At 39.8% G+C, this 21,437-nt stretch overlaps 1 protein-coding gene across 1 annotated transcript in view; it reads left to right on the top strand.

Moving 5' to 3' along the window:
* RHBDL3 (rhomboid like 3) overlaps positions 1–21,437 on the top strand; it is a 127,975-nt gene that overhangs the window by 58,410 nt on the left and 48,128 nt on the right. Inside the window, exon 4 of the mRNA XM_026711171.2 lies at positions 870–1,028. Coding sequence (XP_026566956.1) covers positions 870–1,028 — 159 coding nt within the window. The remainder of the gene's footprint in view (positions 1–869; positions 1,029–21,437) is intronic.

Genomic DNA, 21,437 nt, shown 5'->3' with positions numbered 1-21,437 from the left:
AAGTACTGAACCCTGGTTTCTGAGCCATAGTTTGTTTAGCAAGCCAGAGTAAACATCCAGGAAGAAAGGTGATTGGAATTTTGGAGTTTGGGGTAGTATCAGTTTTAGCATTAAATAGATTTGTTAAGTATTGGAAGATATTTGTTTCCTAACAAAGACTGACAGCACACATATGATCCTAAAGTGGAAGCAGAGAAGGGACATTTATACAGGCAAAAATGTATGTTGTTAAGTGAAAAGTTTGTTAAGTGAATTTGTCCCATTTTATGACTTTTCTTGCCACCTTTGTTAAGTGAATTTCTGCAGTTGTTAGATTAGTCACATGGTTGTTAAATGAATCTGAGTTCGCCATTGGCTTTGCTTGTCAGAAGGTCACAAAATGACTCCTGAACACTGCAACCATCATCAATATCAGTCAGTTGTCAAGCATCTGAATGTGAATCACATCCACTGGAATGCTGCAATGATCATAAGTGCTAAAAAATGGTCCTAAGTCATTATTTTCAGTGCCGTTGTAACTTTGACTCAGAGCCGCAGTGGTGCAGTGGTTAGAGTGCATCACTGCAGGCTACTTCTGCTGCCTGCAATTTGACAGTTCAAATCTTACCAGGCTCAAGGTTGACTCAGCCTTCCATCCTTCCAAGGTGGGTAAAATGAGGACCCAGATTGTTGGGGGCCATATGCTGACTCTATAAACCGCTTAGAGAGGGCTGTAAAGCACTGTGAAATGGTATATAAGCCTAAATGCTATTGCTATTGAACAGCCGTTAAACGGTTGTCAGTCAAGGATTTCCTGTTCCTGCAATTCACGTTGATATGTCTGCTGCATTAGTGCATCATTCCCTTTCTTTACCTGTTTCTGTATCCAGCTGGATCCTGAGAACACAGGTTATATCAGCACAGAGAAATTTCGGAACCTTCTCCAAAGACATAGCTCTGAACTGGATCCACATAAACTGGAAGTGCTTTTGGCCTTAGCAGACAACAATTCGGATGGAAAGATTTGTTATCAAGATTTTGTCAACTTGGTAAGTGATTTTTTTTTCTAGGAGAAATGACTGTGTGTGTGTGTGTGTGCGTGTGTGTGTGTGTGTGTGTGTGAAAGCATCTGTTTCTGCAAATACCTAAAGGAAAGACATGGGAGCCTAATGAGAAGGGAATACTGCTAGTCCTTGGTTTATGACCACAATAGGGACTGGACAATTTGTTATTAAGTGGTACGGTTTTTACGCGAGGCCTTTTTGGCCATTATTGTTAAGTGAATCACTGTGGTTGTTAAGCAAGACATCAGGCAACCACAACCAATGACTCTTCCTGCCAGCTTCTCCATTGACTCTGCTGGTCAGAGGCCACTTGAAAAGGTTCAAGTAGTGACCACAGGATGCTGCAACAAATATAAACTCATGATGGTTGCCAAGCATCCAAGTCGTGATCATATGACCGTAGGAATGCGATAGTGGTTGTAAGCATGAGGATTGGTTGTAAGTCATTATTTTCCAGCACTCTTGTAACTTTGAACCCTCGCTACATTCATGGTCATAAGTTGAGAGCTTCCTGTAACCTCTAAAAAGAAAAGGGAAGCACTGATAGGTTAATCGACGTAGCAATCAATTCACAAGTCTTCTCTTCCCTGCAGAGATTGGAAGGGGATGACCAGCCAATTCCTATGGTTATTGTAGGCTTGACTAAGTGCCAGCCCAATCTAGGTTGGAATTCTTAAAGTTGGTTTTAGAATATTAGCCAGCAGCATAAGTTGCCGTGCAGAATTGCCCTGGACTTTAGAAATCCTTCTCATGCAATATTATACCTGTATTCCTGCCCAAGAATTCATGTATACATAATTTGTCTATTTGTGCATTTATTTATTCAGTGTATTTCTTCTGTGTACTGAGGAGAGATCCATTTCCCAGTATGCAGGGTTAGAAAAACAATTTTTATGTTCCTTTCTGACCCATAGGTTTGCATTTCTACTTTCCAGAAGCACAAATGACCTTCACTAGAGTTTGGGGATTTCCAGCCATTTTGAAAACTGAATTATTTGAAGTCCATCTGTGCTCAGCCCGCCCACTTTTTTTTTTTTGTCCCTTTTCCAAAACTGAATTATTCAAAAACACAGTTCAGTTTTGGAAAAAGACCCAGATGAACCACAAACAGATTCGTTCTTTTTCCTGTTCTGAGCTGGAGAAAAACCAAGGGAAGGAAAAGGGAGAAAGTTTTGAGAGGAAGCAGAGGGAAAAAAGTTACACTAAAAAACAAAAACACACAAAAAAACCTGTTGTGGTCCCCTGCTTTATAGTGAAATGAAAGATGAGCTCACAGTGTGGGAAAGTTGGAGATTGATAGGGTTAAGACAGCTGAGTTTCTTTAGAAAGTGCAGATCAACAGGGTGGGGTCTTTTAATTGGATGGCAAAGGGAAAAGCAGAGAAGACTTTAAAAAGATGCATTCAACAGGGCCAAAAGGCAGAGCAGAAGCAAACTATCTTGCCGTGCATGCTTGGAGATCAATTATCAAACCCATACCTTTGATGTGATGTGGAATTTGGCCTAACTCCCCCAGTAAATATTTTGGCGAATGAATGTTTGTGTTCTATGTAAAAAAGCGTTGCTTTGATTTCCAAAACTTTAAAAAAAGAAACAATGCTTAAAGGTATACACTTTCTTCTCCAAAAGGAGTTGAATTTTGTTGAGAAAGAGTTTGTTATGTCAAACTCAAGGCCCAGGGGCTGGATCCAGCCCGCAGGGTGCTTAGATCTGGCTTGCAGGACTGCCTTGGAAACAGCAACGGACTGGCCTGCGGTGCCTCTGCCAGTGAAAACGGAGCACGTGAGGGCCACGAGCGGCCTTCCCGAGCTCCATTTTCACTGGCAAAGGGTTGCAGGAGGCCATCACAGCCAAAAATGGAGCTTGGGAGCCCATTTTTGCTAGCAGAGCACTTGGGCCACTACAGGAGCCCCCAACACAAGTGACGTCGAGCTGGTCACACTCACCCTGGCCATGCCCCTTGCCCCCCCGAAGGTCAAGCACAGCCCTGATGCGGACCTCAATGAAATCAAGTTTGACACCCCTGCCCCAGATGGAGGTCTTTGGTATTCTTCCTATTTACTTCATCTGACTATCTCACTGGCTTCTGAACATTAATGTACTTGGTGAATTTATGAAAATCCTGCTACTCCCATGGTGTAGAAGAGTTGCTTTGACAATCTGTTTCCCATCTTTCCCAAACTCTGTCTACACACAAGCAAATTGTAGTATCACAAACACATCAGTCTCATTCCTGGATGGACGGATGGATGGAGGAAGGATGGATGGATGGATACCTTCCATGAATACCTGGATCAATGGATAGCTTCCCTTAGTATCCATCTCTAGTACCATCATGTTCTGTCCTCAACACAGGTGTATAAATGTTGTGGTTCGCCGGCAGCAGGTTGCGGACGGCTGAGGTCTCGGAGAGCAAGGACTCAGATGAGGGATGCAATGCAGGGATTGGGCCAGGACCATCAGGGAGTGGAATGCTGCCTTTGGAGATTGTGGAGGCTGGCAGCATTGATGGAGAGGTCCCCGAGAAGCCTGCAACAGTGCATGTGCGTGCAGGGCTGCTTGAAGGAAAGAGTAGCTGCAGCAGCATGGGTGACTCGGGAGTAAGGTGCAGGGTAATGGCCTCTCCCTTAAGAGATAAAAGCCAGCTGAGAAACCGGAGTTCTTTGCAGGAAGCAAAGAAGTTTTTGCACTCAAGCCTTGTGGACGTTTGGAATATCTTGGTTGGTGTTTGGAGATTCATTGTGTTTAAAATTTTTCTTAGTAACTTTATCTTGTGTTCTTGGCAGCCTTGCACAACCTTGGCAAGGCTCATTCTTATCAGAGACAATTAGTTTGAAATAGCCTTTTAACCATGAAGGAACAGAATTCGTAAAGAATCATTAAAAGGTTTTGCTGTTACCTCTGTTTTGTGTTTGTTTCCTTGGAACAAGGTTTGGGTCAGAACAATAAATCCAGAAACATCTTAAATGCAGTGAAAAAGACTACCATATTTTCTGATGAAAAGGTGATATACCACCATTAGTTTGTTTATTAGATTTTTATCTTGTCTTTATTACTTTATCAGTAACTCAAGGTGGCAAACATAATGCCTCTTTCTTCCTCCTATCTGCCCCAAAACAACAGCTCTGTGAGGTGGGTTGGGCTGAGAGAGACTGGCCCAAGGTCACCCAGCTGACTTTCATGGCTACAGTGGGACTAGAACTCACTGTCTCCCGGTTTCCAAATGGGTGTCTTCACCTTTAGACTTAACTGGTTCTCTTGTTTCCTTTCTTTCTCTGGTTGTTTTTCACATTTTATTTTCTCTGTTACAAAACACTTTTTCTTTCTTTCAATCTTTAGATCTGTTCAGGTAACCTTAACAGTTTTCTGGAAGCCAAAGCGACTTTCTCATATTGATGCTCAGTAAATATTTCTCTTTTTTATGAAGTTTCTTCAAATCTTCTCTGTTCTAAAGTTTCCAGAGAGTCAAAACAATCTCCAGGAGGTAGCTGTTAGCAACAGCACATTGCACTGTAAGCCAAGTGTGTCGAGCACATCCATGTGTTATCTCATAGGCCTTCTAAGTAGCTTCCCACATATAGTGAACAGCATCTGCAATAAAACATGGCTTTAGTATTTACTGAAATGAATCCGGAGCACTGCTAAAACCAAATACAGCCTTAATCTGCTGCCTTTCAGAAGTTTTGAATTTGCCATAAATACTAGTATCTATCAGGATCTTTGTTTTGAAATGTGGATAAGCATAGGTTCTTCATCTCTAAACTCATACACAGACACAGATTAACAGAGTTGGAAAGGACCTTGTAGGTCATCTATTCCAACCCCCCTCCCAAGCAGACCCTACACCATTTCTGACAGATGGCAGTCCATTCTCTTCTTGAAAGTCTCAAGTGATGAAGCTCCCACAACTTCTGAAGGCAAGCTGTTTCATTAGTTGATTGTTCTTGCTGTCAGAAAATTTCTCCTTATTTCCAGGTTGAATCTCTCCTTGTTCAGTTTATCCAGAAGTTGCTTGCTTTTCATAATTAGGTATCTCTCCTTGTCTGTATGGATGATTTGAAGTGCAAGTTCAAACTTTTAAGAAGGTGACCCTACACCCTGAGTAATTTTCTGACTTTCTGGCTAAATAATTGACTTAAAAATGGAAGAATTTGCTAAGGGAAACCCTTTCACTGATTTCAGATTCTTGTAAAATTGAAATTCCATTCTACATCTCTTGGTTCTATGAGAGATGTTGCTCTTATCAATGCCTTCTGCCCATGCTTAGGGTTAAATAGATAGCAGCCAAGTTAATTGCCTTTATTGATCTTTTTTTAAATTCTTTAAGTGGCAATTTGGGCCTTCCTTTGTTCTTCTGTTTTACTTGTTTATCCTCTGAATAAACTTTATATAATTATACGATTGACTGTAATGATTTTAAAAGATAACCTTCCCTAAACATTCCCCAAATTATCTCTGCAAGATAACATGACTGCTAAGTTTTCCTTGTGTTCTTTGCATTTTCAAAAGGTGTTGTTAAATTCAGCCTTAGGTTTTAGGCAAGGAAATCTAGCATAAGTATTCATTTTAAATGTCAGTTTTAATAAAACTGTTAATTGCATTTTATTTCTAGAGATGGGCTTGCATCAAATCTCTCCAACTAACTATAGATTGTGGGAATTGATTAGCTTGTGAATCTGGGCTTTGTACTTCCTTTTTGTGAGCTTTGTGAGTTTTTTCTGTGGGTTTGGAAGCTAAGCAGAGTTGCATATGGTTACCTCCTGAAATGGGATTACCAGGAAATACCAGGTGGCCTATATTGGGAAAGCAAGCCCTAATGGCGGAAAACATCAATAAACTCTTTCCATACACAATGTCAGAAACTAAAAAAAAAAACCAAGTTTTTGAATCAGCTCTTTATTGAGAGATTGATCAAACCTTGTAGACAAGGTTTAATTTCTCATTTAAAAAACAAATCATTTCTATGTATATAGTTTAATATATATTGGGTGTCTGTATTGTGTTCTATTTTCTTTCTGTTTGTTTGTTTGTTTCAGACTTGTGCCTCTTTAAAAATGTATTTTTTGTGCCTATGCCAGAAAATCTCATAAGGGATTGTCCCCATGAAGACTGAAAAAATAATTGGCACATAAATAAATTTGATAAAGTTTCATGATATTGAAGACTGTCTGTCAAGGCACATGCCTTATTCTGCCCTGTTTCTCATATTTAAAGTTTGTCCCCCATTAGCTCCATCAATCCTTAGAATGCAATAACTTGCTGAATAAGTTTGACTAATCCATTTGCTTTCTAAAATTGTTGGGCCGAAACTGGAGAGTGAGGGGGGAAAGCATCATTGGTTACATCTGTTTTGCCTGAGCAGTATACGAGTGTGACTGTATGTTCCCATCAATAGTTATGAAAAAAAATAACAAGACTGGCTGTGAATTGTTAACCAATATCAATAACAGAATTCAAAGCATTTTTTAAAAAATGTGCATGTGACTTTGATACTATTGATAGCTTGTTGCACAACCAGAGGAACTTCTAAGTTTGTTTGACTGATGAGTTAGAGCCACCAAGAGAAAAAAATTGTGGTATCAACAGCCTAATCATCAGGAGCAATGCCTGCTTTTGATGGCTTCTCCTCCAAGTCACAGTTTCAGAGCGTAAAGAATAAAATTGAGCTATCTATAGAAGGAGTATCTTAGAATGCCTTTTACCCATCAGAGTTGGATTATCAATCACCTACTTGAGCCGTGGTGGCACAGTGGTTAGAATGAGTACTGGATGCTACGTCTGCTGCCTGCCGACTGCCTGCAATTTACCGGTTTGAATCTCACCAGGCTCAAGGTTGACTCAACCTTCCATCCTTCTGAGATGGGTAAAATGAGGGCCCAGATTATTGGGGGCAATATGCTGACTCTGTCAACCACTTAGAGAGGGCTGTAAAGCATTGTGAAGCGGTATATAAATCTAAGTGCCATAAGTGCTACTACTGGTAGATAGGAATCTATTGTAGTGGCTGACATCTCTTGTGGCATCTTCCTTGAAGATCAGTTGTGAATTGGATGGGAGAGAAATTCCTTATCTACTGTAGATATCGAGTTCTTTGGAGGCCATATTCAAGCAGGGCTTCAAAGCTTCTGGGTTCCAAATATCTCAAGGAAACCTTTTCTGCTCTGATCTCCCTTGAGTTTAGAACAGAGGTCTCCACCCTTGGCAACTTTAAAACTGTGGACTTCAACTCCCAGAATTCCTCAGCCAGCTTTGCAAAGCTGGCTGAGGAATTCTGGGAGTTAAAGTCCACAAGTCTTAACCTTGCCAAGTTTGGGGACCCCTGGTTTAGAAGAATTCTGAAACAAATTCAGCTAAAGGATGTTTTGCATTGCTTTTTTATTAAGCTGCTTTCCCATCTAGCTGGAGAATTGTGTTCTTTATTCCTGTATTCTCGGTGTAATCTGATACAGATGATATCTATGAGTAAATTAACTGAGTGCTCCCAGAATTCTTAGCAGTGGCCGTGCTGTTTGGAGAAGTCTGGGAGTTAGAGGCCACGTCTAGATATGACCTAGGTAGAAGAAGTTGGAATTAATGTCTCAATCTATGATCTCAAGACTGATTTTGCCGTGCATATTTCATGAATGAAACATCTGGCTTAATGTCTAAACTTCCTAGTTTCTTCCTTCTCTCCTCTCCTTTGTATAGGTAGTCCTAGATTTATGGCCACAACTGGGTCCAAAGTTTCTTTTCTTAAGTGAGTTTTGCTTCATTTTATGACCTTTCTTGACACAGTGGTCAAGTGAATCACTGCCGTTGATGAGTTAGTAACCTGGTTGTTATGTGAATCTGGCTTCCCCCATTGACTTCGCTTGTCAGAAGATCACAAAGGGTGATCGATCCCATGATCTTCGGACACAGCAACAGTCACAAATATGAATCAGTTGCCAAGGGTCTGAATTCTGATCACATGATCATGGGGATGATTCAAAGGCCATACCTGTGAAAAACGGTCATAAGTCACTTTTTTCAGCACTGCTGTAACTTTGAACAGTCAAGGACTACCTGTAGCTAGTTGCTTGGTGAAAAAGACTCGAGGGTTCTAAAAAAAATCACTGTGTTCTGAGATATTTTGGTTGGACCTAACAAAAGTTATTAAATATCCAGCTCTGGAATTTTCCCCTATGAACCAACTAATAGTGGCAGTCAGTAGCACCCTTTGTCCAGTTTAGAAATGGGAAGGGTTGTTGTACCGTATGTGCAGAATGAATATGCAGTTAGATACATGCAGCATAGCTGTTTGGCATCATCCTCTATGTCTCTATTCCTGATTTTCCAAGGAAGGAAAAAAACCCACAAATGTGGAGAGCTTGCATAGCAACTACATTAAAGCAAATTTGTCTTCAGCATGCAGGAGACTTATGGTGAGCCAGTGATGCAATTGTCAAAAGCATATTTTTAGAACAAAATTCCATTTTGTCTTACAGACATAGCAGCATTGGGGTGGCGTGGGCAGGGGTGGGATGCTACCGGTTCTGCCTGGTTCTATAGAACCGGTAGCTCTGAAGAGCAGCAGACACCGAACCGGTTCAGTGTTTCCTGCTGTTTGGCCCACATGCCCGCCTGGGCTCTTACCTGACCTTTATTTCCTGCTTTTCCAACCTCAGCTGCTTTGCACGGCACAGCTGAGGTTGAGAAAGCAGGAAAGAAGAGGATTTTCAAACATTGCGTTACCTGCATGCAGCACTTTTCAGCTGTCTGGGCAGCACAGCTTAAGGTTTTTTACATATGCGCACAAAACGTAGTCACTGAACCAGTAGTAACACCAGTTGAATCCACCCCTGGGGGGTCGAGGAAGCATCACTGAAGAATTCAACCACCACAGGTAGTCCTTGACTTGCAACAGTTGGTTGGGTGAACTGTTTGAAGTTACAATGGCACTGAAATAAGTGATTTATGACCCCTTTTCACATTTATGATGGTTGCAGCATTCCCCAGGGTCACATGGTCACGATTCAGACCCTTGGCAACTGGCTCCTATTTATGACAGTTGTATTGTCCCAGGGTCACATGACCCCCTTTTGTGACCTTCTGAAAAGCAAAGTCAATGGGAAGGCCAGATTCGCTCAACAACCATGTGATTAACAACTGCAGTGATTCACTTAATAAATGTGGAAAGAAAGGTCATAAAATGGGACAAAAATGATTTAACAACTGTCTCAGCAACAGAGATTTTGTGCTCCATTGTGGTCATAACTTGAGTCCTACCTGTATGTCTAACGCTTATTTCTCCACCATTTCTTCTCCCAATCTCATTTTAGGAGGTCCCTGGACAGATTCAGTATGCCATGTCAAAATGGATAGTGGCTGGAAGCTGAAAAGAGTAATTCCAAGAAGTGCTCTATTTTGGGATCTGTCAAAACTCTTTTGGAAGTATTGTCACTTGGACTTGTTTTCTTGTCAACAATGCACAAATAGTTTGCCAGTATAGTATCTTGGTCCAGGTTTTGTTTCAATTTCTCAACCTGATGTATACCTTGGAGAGATTCAGAAAAGAGGCCAAGTCGGGTTAGCTTAGAAACTTGGCCAGGTTTAGTTTGCTGTGAGAACTCTTTTCAAATGCCTTGTCTGAAATTAATCAATCATCTAATTAATTGGCTTTTGCAGTTACATCCTCTATCCTTTGGCGGTAAATAAAGCCAGGATTTAAATTAGCAGGTTGTAAATTAAAATAAAATAGGAATGTCATTCAGAAGTGGCTGACAGGGCGATTTTCTTCTGAGCCAAACCCAGTAAAATGGGTTGGAATTGATTAATATGGCAAGATATCCCTGTAACTGATATATTTGAATGATTATTTATTTATCTAATTTATAAAGCCATCCCATGAACAAGTGACTCTGGGTGGCATGCAAAATAATTTATGCATTTAGTTTTTAATTGTTTACATTTTTAAAAAAATATATATTTTCAGGGTGAGCTATTACTATTTCAGTCAACCATGAATTGCATGTTTGGCTTTTTAATTTTTATTGAAAACTTTCCAGAGGTAAAAGATATACGTTTAAGAAAAAGGGAATATAGAAAGAAAGGCAAACGAAAGAAAAGATATAAAAAGAAGCAACTTCCAAACTTCTCCATCACAGTTGCAATCTCATCCTCATTTCCTTCCTCTATAACAGGAGTGTCAAACTTGTGTTGTCACGGCGTCATCATATGACGTATCGGGACTTTTTCCCCCTTTGCTAAACCAGGCGTGGGCATGGCCAGTGTGTGACACATCCGGCCCCTGGGCCACGAGTTTCACAGCCCTTGCTCTATAAGGTTAACACCAGACTTCCCCTTTCCCCATATTCAACCCTTTTCAATCAGCAAATCCAGAAATCATTTTCCCCATTTTTCAGCAAAAAAGTCCATAAAAGCGTTCCAGTCTCTGACCAAAATACTTGTTGTCTTATACCCAATCAAACAGATCAATTTTGCCATTTTTGCCAATTTCATAATCTTTACAATCCACCTCTCCAGTGTGGGCATTTCAGATTTTTCTATCTTTGACTTCAGGGAGAGAGAGATGGCAAAATGAAGATGGCTCTGTGAAAATAGAGCCAATGACAAAGACCAAGGAACTAGTGAGTAGACTCCTTGGAACCTCTCTGGATAAAGGGAGGATCCGAAGTTGCCCACATATGTTCAGGACTGCTGTTTCCCATGAGGAGACTGCAGAAGACTGGTTTGAGCATCGGCAGATGATGGGATTAGATGTCTTACAACTGTGGCAGATATTTTTAGTTTGCAAACCTCTTCACTTTTGGAAATTACTCATTAACTATTTCTAAGCTATTACAGATCTTCAGAATGACAAGTTTGAAAACTGGGTGAATCTGCCTTTAATTCTGAATGAAATAAAATTTTACTTAGAGCATAATAATTTAAAGAATTTGAAATAGACAGCAAAAGGCTAAAAAGATTTTAATCCTAGAAAGTTATAAAAGAACAAAGGGTCCAGATAAAATTGCAATATTTAACTTTTACATTAAGATTTTACAATTAATTCTCAACAAGTATAAATTCAAACTAAGAGAGTGATCTGGATAAGTTTTTTAAATTTGATTTAAAAAAGAGACTTGTTGAATTCTATGTGATGGGACAAACAAAAAATGAAGTGAAATCAAATCCCACAACAATATTTGAAGGAATTTTAAAAATTAAGACTGTTAAAAATAAAAGGATGAATATAGAGTTGGCTTATTTGATCAAGGCTAAAGTAAGTTATGGCAACAGTTTATGGACTTCTGGCAACAGTTTGTGGACTTTTTGTTGATGCAAGGATACAAAAGATGAAACTTTATGAATTTGTTTATAGACTGATGAGATTTGGGATGAAAAGATAAATGTAACTTTAGAGGTGGTAAACAGTTATTAAATCTTTTATACTTGTGACAAAGGTTGGAAGTAATTTCCTTATATATTTCTTATATTCTTTTTCTTCTTTCTTTTCCTTGAACTTTTTACTCTATTCACTTTTCTTTTTTTTAAGGAAGTTTCTTTTAAGTTTAGTTTAGTTTAAGTTTAGTTGTATAAGTTTTTACTATTATAATAAGTATTCTTAATACAGACTATATCTAAAACAGTTTTTTTGTAGATCCAGTGAAACATCCTTTCTAAACATTTTTCTTAGCCTATCATCATAAATCCACTTTTAATACCATCTCCATATTGTTAGGAAAAAAATGGTTCTTCATTGGGCATTTCTTTCTTTCTACCAAAATCTCACTGCAATGAGCCACGGTGGCGCAGTGGTTAGAGTGCAGTACTGCAGGCTACTTCTGTTGACTGCTGGCTGGCTGCAGTTTGGCAGTTCAAATCTCACCCGGTTAACTCAAGGTTTACTCAGACTTCCATTCCTCTGAGGTGGGTAAAATGAGCCAAATTGTTGGGGGCAATATACTGACTCTCTAAAAACCACTTAGAAAGGGCTGTAAAGCACTGTAAAGCGGTATATAAGTCTAAGTGCTATTGATATTGCTTTTACCATATAATGTACAAGATCAGCCTTCAATAAATCTCTTCTATTTGGCTATTCATAAGTCCCAGTAAAAAAAGTTCTGGTTTCATCTAAACTGCAATCTTTAATTTTTTTTTGGGGGGGATAAATTGATGTTTTGTATCCAATTTTTATTTCACAAATCACTATGTATGATAATACGGCCCTTTATGTGCTCCACATTTCCAACATTGATTAGAGGTTCTTTATACTTCTTAGACAATTTCTCTGGCTTCATATACCAGCGGTACATAATTTTATAAAAGCTTTCTTTCAAAATGTAACATAATGTGAACTTCAGTCCTTTTAACCACACTTTCTCCCATTGGTCCATCTGTATATTATAACCAACATTCTTAGCCCATTTTATCATCTTAAACTACTTCTTCAGTCTTAAATCTCAGCAAATCTTTATACATTTTAACAATCACATATTCATGATTTGTACACAATAAGATTTCAAATTCCATTTTATGTTTTTTTCAATTCCAGTCCTTTTTTAATCTATATTAGATGTCTCCCTTAACTGTGCCTATGAAAAACATGGGCAGCTAAATATTTATGCAGACAATTGTTCTCCTGACTTCACTTTATGTTCCCTTTGCTGCTGTACCAATAAGTCTTGCTATGTTAAACGTTTATCTGCCTGCTACTGTATTTCTTTTCTATAAAATGCTTCTTGTGTTAATACCGGTGAAGGCATTTTCAGGCATGGCTTGGACTTATATCAATTCCATATTCTTAATATAGCACTTAATAATGACTTTGAAAGTCTACATTAACTCTAATTTTGTTATACCATAAAACCCCATGCCATCCAAACCTCAGGTTGAATTCTTCTAAATTGTTTTTTGTTTCTCAACAGCACCCACTTGTTCATCCAAACTGAACATTAGGCAGCAAAATACAATTTAAGGTCTGACAGTCCTAATCCCCCTCTTTTCTTTGCATCCTGTAAAATATTATACTTAACTCTGTTTCTCCCCGTCCCCCATTCCATATAAATCCAAATTTTTTTTGGTCTTTGCGTAAAAGGTATGTCATTTATCAAACTGGTAGTTTTTACTAAAAAAAACCTAATTTCCGGTAATATATTCCTTTTTGTCACAGAAATTCACCCTAATAATAACAGTTATAACTTCTCCCATCTTGAAATATGCCCAACTTCCTTCCATACCTTAGCACAGTTATTTGGAAATAATATAAAGTTCATATCAATAATATAAACTTCATATCAAGAGCCGTGGGGGCGCAGTGGTTAGAGTGCAGTACTGCAGGCTACTTCTGCTGACTGCCGTCTAGCTACAATTTGGCAGTTCAAATCCCATTAGGCTCACGGTTGACTCGGCATTCCATCCTTTTGAGGTGAGTAAAATGAGGATCCAGATTGTTGGGGGCAATAGGCTGACTCTGTGAACTGCTTAGAGAGGGCCGTAAAAGCACTGTGAAACCATATATAAGTCTAGGTGCTCTTGCTATGCTAGTGTTATATTAGTTATAACAATGCCTAAACCCGGACTAGGAGATCTGCAAGATCCCTTCCAACTCTATTATTCTGAACATCACTCTGTAATAAAAAAAAAAGGCCATGTATCTCCTGCTAACATCCCTCTGTCACTACAGTAAGCATCTATGAGTAACATTTTCTCCCCAAAGACCTTGCTGCTTTTAAAATATTATTTTCTCTTTCATCCAATAAAAACTCAGCCTTGTCTTTAATATAGGGCTCTCTTTTGGAACCATAGAAAGATGATACTAAATCAGATGCCTCTAGTGGTAGCCGCTTTGTATTATGCTGACACCCTCATGCAGATATTTCATTTCTATGGAGCCTTTTGGCCTTAGGGATTTGTCATGGGGAGCTTAGCATAGACCTTTTTATTGAACGCTTGGCATTTGGCAGAAATAAACGGTTTAGGATTTGGAAGCTAATGTTAAGCAGCTTTCCCCTTACCTGAAACCTTCCAGAGATTTTGGACTTCAATTTCCATAATTGCCAGCTGACAGGATTGGGAATTACACGACGTCAGCATCTGACTGAGGATTCCCATTCTCCATGCTAATAAATAATTTTACACCCATATTTTGAATCTTCCTGGCTCTTTAAAACCTTTGAATCTGTCTGCTAAAAAAACAAAGAACCATGCACAACTAGTCGTGCTAGTTATACACAAAAAAACAGAAGCCCATGGCGGAGATATAGCACAAAGCTGTTTAAGGAACTTTGCTATCAAGATGAGCCATTGATCCCAATTACAAGGGAGAGACATTATTTCTTATGACCCTAGAGTTGTGGGGCGGGGGGAGGTGAGAGGTGTAACTTGCCATTGGCAGCCGTGGCTCACTCAAGTCACTTTTCTCACGCAGCATCTTGCAAATCCAACAAAGCCTGCACAGTAGGGAAGCAGACGCGTCTACCACGATAGAGTCTCTGTTTCCAGGTCAAGCATTCTTCCTCCATTCTCTCCCTTTGCAAAACAAAGGGTGAGCTTGTTACTTGGGACAACAACTCCCAACGGCTGAAGCCAAACCAGGCTCCTCTTCGCTGGTCCTGGGGGAGGGGAGGGGGGGGAAGAGATGAGGCAGCTGCTGCTGAGCTGAGAGCCACCTGCTTGCCTGCTCCTCTGGTGGCCTAGGTGAGAAGCAGATGTGAAGCAAAGCAGGAGAAGGAGGGACAATGCCACAGAGCAGGCAGCTCTTGTGTTGCTTTAATCCAAGATGCTGATTGACAGCCCCGAGTAGAAAGATCAGAGGGCTCGCTCCTCCCTTCCTCCCCTCTGAATGGAAGATGGGTAGCCTAGCTTTAATTGGATTGGAGATGGAAAGATTTCATGGCCTGTTGGAAGATTTCGTTTTATTCTAGTGGAGAATCTGACATACGTATGGATTCCTAAGAAACATTCCCCCAGCCCCCCCCCTCCCCCGTTTTCTCCTTTCAGCTGTAATGTATTGGTGCTTCTTTGCACCTCCAGATACAAACATTCCATGCAGTTTTATCACTGTGTGCAGTTGCAGCTACATCCATCCAGCCCCCTTGCAAGAGGTATCTAGAAAGCCTTTCGATTCCGATTTTCTAAGCGCAGGCATTCCCCGAGTGCTTCTCTCTTTTTTCATCCTTGAAAGGGTTAGGTCAGGGATGTCAAACTCGATTTCATTGTGTTTGACCTCCGGAGAGGGGTGGGTGGGCGTGGGTGGGGTGGGCATGGTCAGTTTGACATCACTCATTTCTGTGGTGGACCAAACACTCCGCCAGTGAAAATGGGTTCCTGAGCTCCGTTTCTGGCTGCAATGGCCTCCTGCAACCCTCTGCAAGCCAAAATGGAGTTCACGAGGGCCGCACGTGGCCCTCCTGACCTCCGTTTTTGCTGGCAGAGGCACCACATTTTCCAGGGTGGCCCCATGGGCCAAAGCTAAGCATCCTGCAGGCTGGATCCAGACCTCGGGCCTTGAGTTTGATACCCCTGGGTTAGGTGAATAGGTAGGGACAGCAAGATGGAAGAGGATGCTGTGAATCCTGATAGATGCTGGTAATGTCAGCTTCTGGACAATTTATGAGTTTGTAGAGTTTCATAACTGTATGGTCAATAGGTCAAACATTCCTTATTATGCACAGGAGCTAAGGAAGTTAGACCTTTTTAATACTGTTTTTCAAGCCACAATCAAGTTCACCAGCCCTTCAACCTGTAGAAAGGTATCAAACCCTTCTCTTGACAAAAGTTTATTGTTCCTTTTTCCCTGCCACTTTCAACATTGCTACCTTTTCTCCCAGAACATCAACATATAATTTGTCTGTGCTTTTCAGTTGCTACCATCCCAGTATGTTGCCAATAAATGCTTTAAATTCTATGCCACATGAAGAAAGTTAGGCTCTCATTAAACCATGTACTGGGAGCTGCTTAAGGCAAGATTGGCATCAATCTTGTGAGAAGTCCAAATATCTCCCCCCCACCTTGCCTTTACAATCCAATAAACTAGGAAGAGTCCTCTCTAATATGCTTGCCACACCCACATTGCTTCTGTGGGCTCAGCTGCCTTTGATCTAACTTTTGTGTGGTTTCTGGCTCTTGTCTCCCAGGATCATTCCCATGTACCATTATTTTCGGATTCTACTAAAACAAAGCAAGGCTATGGCATACACTTGAAAAAACACACAGGAAGCTTGTATTTGTGGAGTCTGTCTGGCAAGAACAAAGTATCTATTCCCAGATAATATGCAAGTGTAACACTTGTACCTGTTCTAAGTGGTTAGAGGACAGATAACAAAGGGTTAATCATCCTGCGTACCTCAGCTAGAAGTTAGGAATAGGGATGGCCTGGATCAAATGGAAAGTGCATTCTTCTGGACCATCTTCCAATTTGAGCTTCTTCAGCGACGGACCGAAATCCGCAATTGTGCATGGTTTCGATCCGTGCTCGCCGCCAGAGCGCCCCGAGCTGGCTGGATTCGGGGCTAAGCCACCCTGTAGAGGTGGTGAAGAGGAGGAAGACCACCAGCAGGGTCAAGGAGAGCTGCATCTCTCCTCCTCAGCTGGCCATTACTCCCTTTCCTGAAGGCGGTTGCAGCGGTGGTCAGAAATGGCCACCTCAAAGAAGAACTGAACCGGAAAAGAATGTGCAGGAGGAAGATAAGAAGAGAAACTTTAGGTTGACCGGGTTAAACTGAAAAAGCAACAACATAAGGTACCCTGGATTTGAACTATAAAAAATAACATTGTTCCCAAAGAAGACTTTGAAGCAGCAAAGGAGAGGGAAGGGAAAGGATTTGGATTTTTTTTCCCTTCCCTTCCTTATACTGACAGCTAAGAGATTTAAGTAAGAAATTGACAAAAATCCACTTTGACATCAATAGGCATTTAAGCTGAAAATAAAATGTCAAAGGGATAGCAAAGACTTTGGGATTCTCAAAAACCTTTAAAAGCAGGAAAGGAGAGAAAAAGAATAAAAAGGCGGGATCTGGAAAAATGGAAGAAACTGCCTGGAACTAAAAGGAACCTACAGTGAAACTTTAACAGGATTCCTAAAAGATACATTTTAACTGAAACTTTGTAACAAAATAATAGAACCCCAGGAAGAGAAAATGGAAAAAAAGAAGCAAGAAGAAACAGCTTTGGATTTGGATTATTTGGTGATTTTTGGATTTCTGGCTATTGAATTTAAGGGACTAAAATCAATCAGGTGGTTGTTTAAAAGTGTTTAAAATGGCATCACTTTTAGAAGAACTGAAAATGGAACTTAAAAAACAGAAAGAAGATGCACAAGAAGGAGGAGGTTCTTTTGGCTTCATATTTCAATTTTTAGAAATGGAGATCTGGAACTAGGAGAAACAACAAGAAATGCTCATAGAACAAGAAAGTTGGGACAAAGAAAAAGCCATCTTTAATGATCAAGTAATTTTATGTGGGGAAAAAAAAGAAAAGAGGGGAAAAGAGTGAAAAGAGGGGAAAAAGAGTGAAAAGTTTAAGATTTGAAAAAACAACCAAAAAAAAGAATAGTTTGAAAAATAATTACAATGTTAAGAAGCAACAGAAGAGAGGATCACAGAAGAGAGAATTAGAAGTAGAGACAAGGGGGCAAAAGGAAAGGGAGAAGAAGAGGAGGAAGAAGGAAAGGAAAGAAGTTATAAAAGACAGAAACAAGATATAGAGAAACAGGGAAAAGGTATAAGGATTGAAAGTATAAGCCTATTTAGAGATAACGGGTGAAAATTTAATTGAAAAAGGGATTCTGCAAAGGTACATAAGATAGTATTGTTATATTAGAAATACAAATAATTTTAGAAAATATGAAACAATGTATGATTAAAATGATTGTAATGCAGTGGAATGTTTGTTAATAAATGAAATAAAGTGAATGAGAGAATGAAATTAGGAAAGGATGGGAACATTTTAATTATTATTAATGATTTGAAAAAAAAGAATTAATTATGAAAAGTTTATAAATGTTCACAAGGAAGTATGATATTCAATTGAAAAGAAATGTTAAAGATGTTAAGATTCTAACTGATATTAATGATAGAATTGAATTGGAATGGAATGTTTTATTTACTATTGTCATGTATGTAATTTTTTTAAGAACATAGTATGTATTTTAAGAATGTACCAAGCAAAATTCGATTGGAAGTTATGTACTATATTGAATGTTATAATTTTAAAGGCATAAATTGAAGTTTAAATAAGAGTTGAATGGATAAAATTAAAATATATAAAGGTGTCATACTTCAATTAGTAACTACAGGGGAAAATTTGTTCAATGAGAAAAGATAATATGAAATTGAAACAGGACAGACAAAAGTATAAATATGATGATTGGAAAGACATTGAAACTTAGAAAAAGAGATATAAGTGAATTTAGATAGATAATTAAAAATAAAGTGGAGAAAACCAAGGGAGGGGAAAAATTATGGAGAAAATATTAAAACAGTAATAAGATATGGAACAGAACACAAAGATGAATATGAAATTGAGTTTGTGTCTGTATGAAGAAGTGATAACCCGGGATCATGCTATTCTCAAAAAAAGATGTTTTATTTGTATTATGTTTTTGTGAAAACCCAAATAAAATTCATATTTTTAAAAAAAGATAACTTCTGGACCACTCATTGGCTAATGTGTGGGAATAGGGATGGCTAGAGACCAATAGAAAAAATTGTTAGATTATTGCTAAATGTTTGTTAGATGATATTTCTTATATATCCTGCCTTGTCCCGCCTTCTGCTTTGGTGAAATTGTATAAAGCTCTCTTAATCCTTTGTTCTGGGTCCTGGCATTTTGCTGGCTGGGACCCGTTTTGCTGAAGGGCTTCAATAAAAGGAAATAAAACCAGCACCTCGAGTCTGGTGTTCTTCGTTGGCTTCAGCACTAGGCTCAGACCTGAATTGGGGACAACAGTTACATCTGGTCAATACACACATAAGGCATTGGAATATAGTGTATACTGATTGCAGCATGTGGACTTCCTCAGAGCAGACTTCTGATCTGGGAGTGATAGAATGAGAGAGAAAACATATAATCTAAACTTTGTTTCTAACGTAATTACAGTACCAAAGAAGTTTATGACAACAAGCTTTGACACAGGCTGAGAAAAATATCTATGGGAGAGAACTAAAATATACGAAGAATGGTTACAGGAACTGTTAGATCGGGGTGGATAGGTTCCCAAAGAGACGCGAGACCATTTGGTAATGTTCAGCTCTTTATTTAGGTCTATTTCATTGCAAAGAATAGGAGCCGCGGCAATCCTTTTTAAAGGGCTTGCCTGCGGCTCGGCGGCCAATGACAGCGCTTTGAATCTCCCGCGACCGGCTCAGCCAATTGCAGTAGATTCTAAGAGCACCAAGCATGGCCGCTCAGTTAGCCAATCCGGCTGTGGTCCGTGTGGACCAATCAGATGTCAGGGTTTGGAGTATGCTAATATAGCACAGGAACTGAGCTTGGAGAAGGACCTGGGGAGACATGACAGCAGTCTTCCAATATCTGAGAGGCTGCCACAGGGAGGAAATGGGCCAAGCTATTTTCTAAAGCGCCTGTAGGCCAGACAAGGAACAATGGATGGAATCTGATCAAGGAGAGATTTAACCTGGAAATAAGGAGAAACTTTCTGACAGTGAGAACAATCAACCCATGGAACAGCTTGCCCTCGGAAGTTGTGGGAGCTTCATCACTTGAGACTTTCAATAAGAGATTAGACTGTCATTTGTCAGAAATAGTGTAGGGTCTCCCGCTTGGGCAGGGGGTTGGACTATATGATCTACAAGGTCCCTTCCAACTCTGATTATCTGTTATCTGTTATTTTGACACATTGGAAATGCTGGGCTGACTCCTAGAAACCATCCTTTTATAATTTATCTGCCAAACTGATCTTTGTTCCAAAACAAATATTTGGCTCTAACACTTAAATTGATGCTGTGTTTTTATAGTCCACTCTGTTGCCTAATTTAAACCAGATACTTTTCTATATCTACTGATGCCTTGCCACAGTAAGGAAGAACAGCATTACTCAATTAACATAAATAAATGAACTTTATGCAGCTGTACAATAATACCAGCACTCCTCGACTTACAACCACAACTGAGCCCAAAATTTTTGTTGCTAAGCAAGAGTTAAGTAAATTTTGCCCCATTTGATAATCTCTTCTTGTAATAATAGTTAAATATATCTCTTAACAACTCTTGCAGTTGTTAAGTTAGTAAAACAGTTGTTAAGTGAATCTAGCTTCCCCACTGACTTTGCTTGTCAGAAGGTCACCAAAGGGGTTCACAGGACCCCAGGACACTGAAAGTGTTATAAACATGAGTCAGTTTCCGAGGGTCTGAATTTCGATCAAGTGACCATGGGGATGCTGCAATGGTTGTAAGTGTGAAAAATGGTCATAAGTCACTTTATTCAGTGCCATGGTATAGTGGTGGGATTCAAAAAATTTTTACTACCGGTTCTGTGGATGTGGCTTGGTGGGCATGGTGTGTCCTGGTGGCGTGGCTTGGTGGGCATGGCAGGGGAAGGTTACTGCAAAATCTCCATTCCTTCCCCACCCCACTAACCTGCTTTCCAGCTCCATTCTCCTCTGCAGGGCAACAAAAGAAGACCCAGCTGATCAGCTGGGACTCGGGAGGCAGAGAATAGATGGGAGCGGGGCCAGTCAGAGGCGGTATTTGCCAGTTCTCCGAACTACTCAAATTTTCCGCTACGGGTTTTCCAGAACTGGTCAGAATCTGTTGAATATCACCTTTGCTGTGGTAACTTCGGACACTCACTAAATGAATTTTTGTAAGTCACCTGCAATTCCCAACGTAGACATTTCCCTTCACCAGCAAGTGTTCCTTCCCACTGTCTTGCCTAGGCTTGCCTTTCTGGCTTGGCCATTGCTCTCTAAAACTTCAGATAATATACCGTAGTTTAACCACACCTTTAGCCTGATAAAAGCAAAAAAATTGCTGTCTGCAGCAAAGGCCTCTCGGGAAATTCTCAATCACTAAGAAAGCTATGCCTTCAAAGGAAAGTATGGAGATGTTAGGGTGATGATTGTTTTCATCTGAAGAGAAATTAGATGATCATGATCTCCAGGTGCAGTAGCTTGTTCTTCCTTTCAGATGATAGCTATCCAGACAATACTGCTTATATATCTGGGCAAGGACACAATGGGAAAAGACTCATATACCTGCAAACAAGGTGTTGGCATATCAAGACCAATGTTATCTCATGGTGTCCTCAAGATCTGTTTGGCTCTAGAATTCGCAATCTGCTGACTAGTAATCTTGGGAGCTTTTGTTCACTACATCTGAAAGATGCAGGTTGGAGAAAGGAGTTTATTTGTCTTGTGTGCAGCCTATGAAGTTTCAGTAAGTGCTTTTCTGTTCCCTCTAGCCATACGTCGTC

Source organism: Pseudonaja textilis, chromosome 2 (genome assembly GCF_049901715.1).
Source record: "Pseudonaja textilis isolate UNSWEBS1 chromosome 2, rPseTex1.2, whole genome shotgun sequence".
Classification (NCBI taxonomy): Eukaryota; Metazoa; Chordata; class Lepidosauria; order Squamata; family Elapidae; genus Pseudonaja; species Pseudonaja textilis.
Note: the sequence above shows the minus strand (reverse complement) of the source record. Positions and strands in the feature narration are given on the sequence as shown.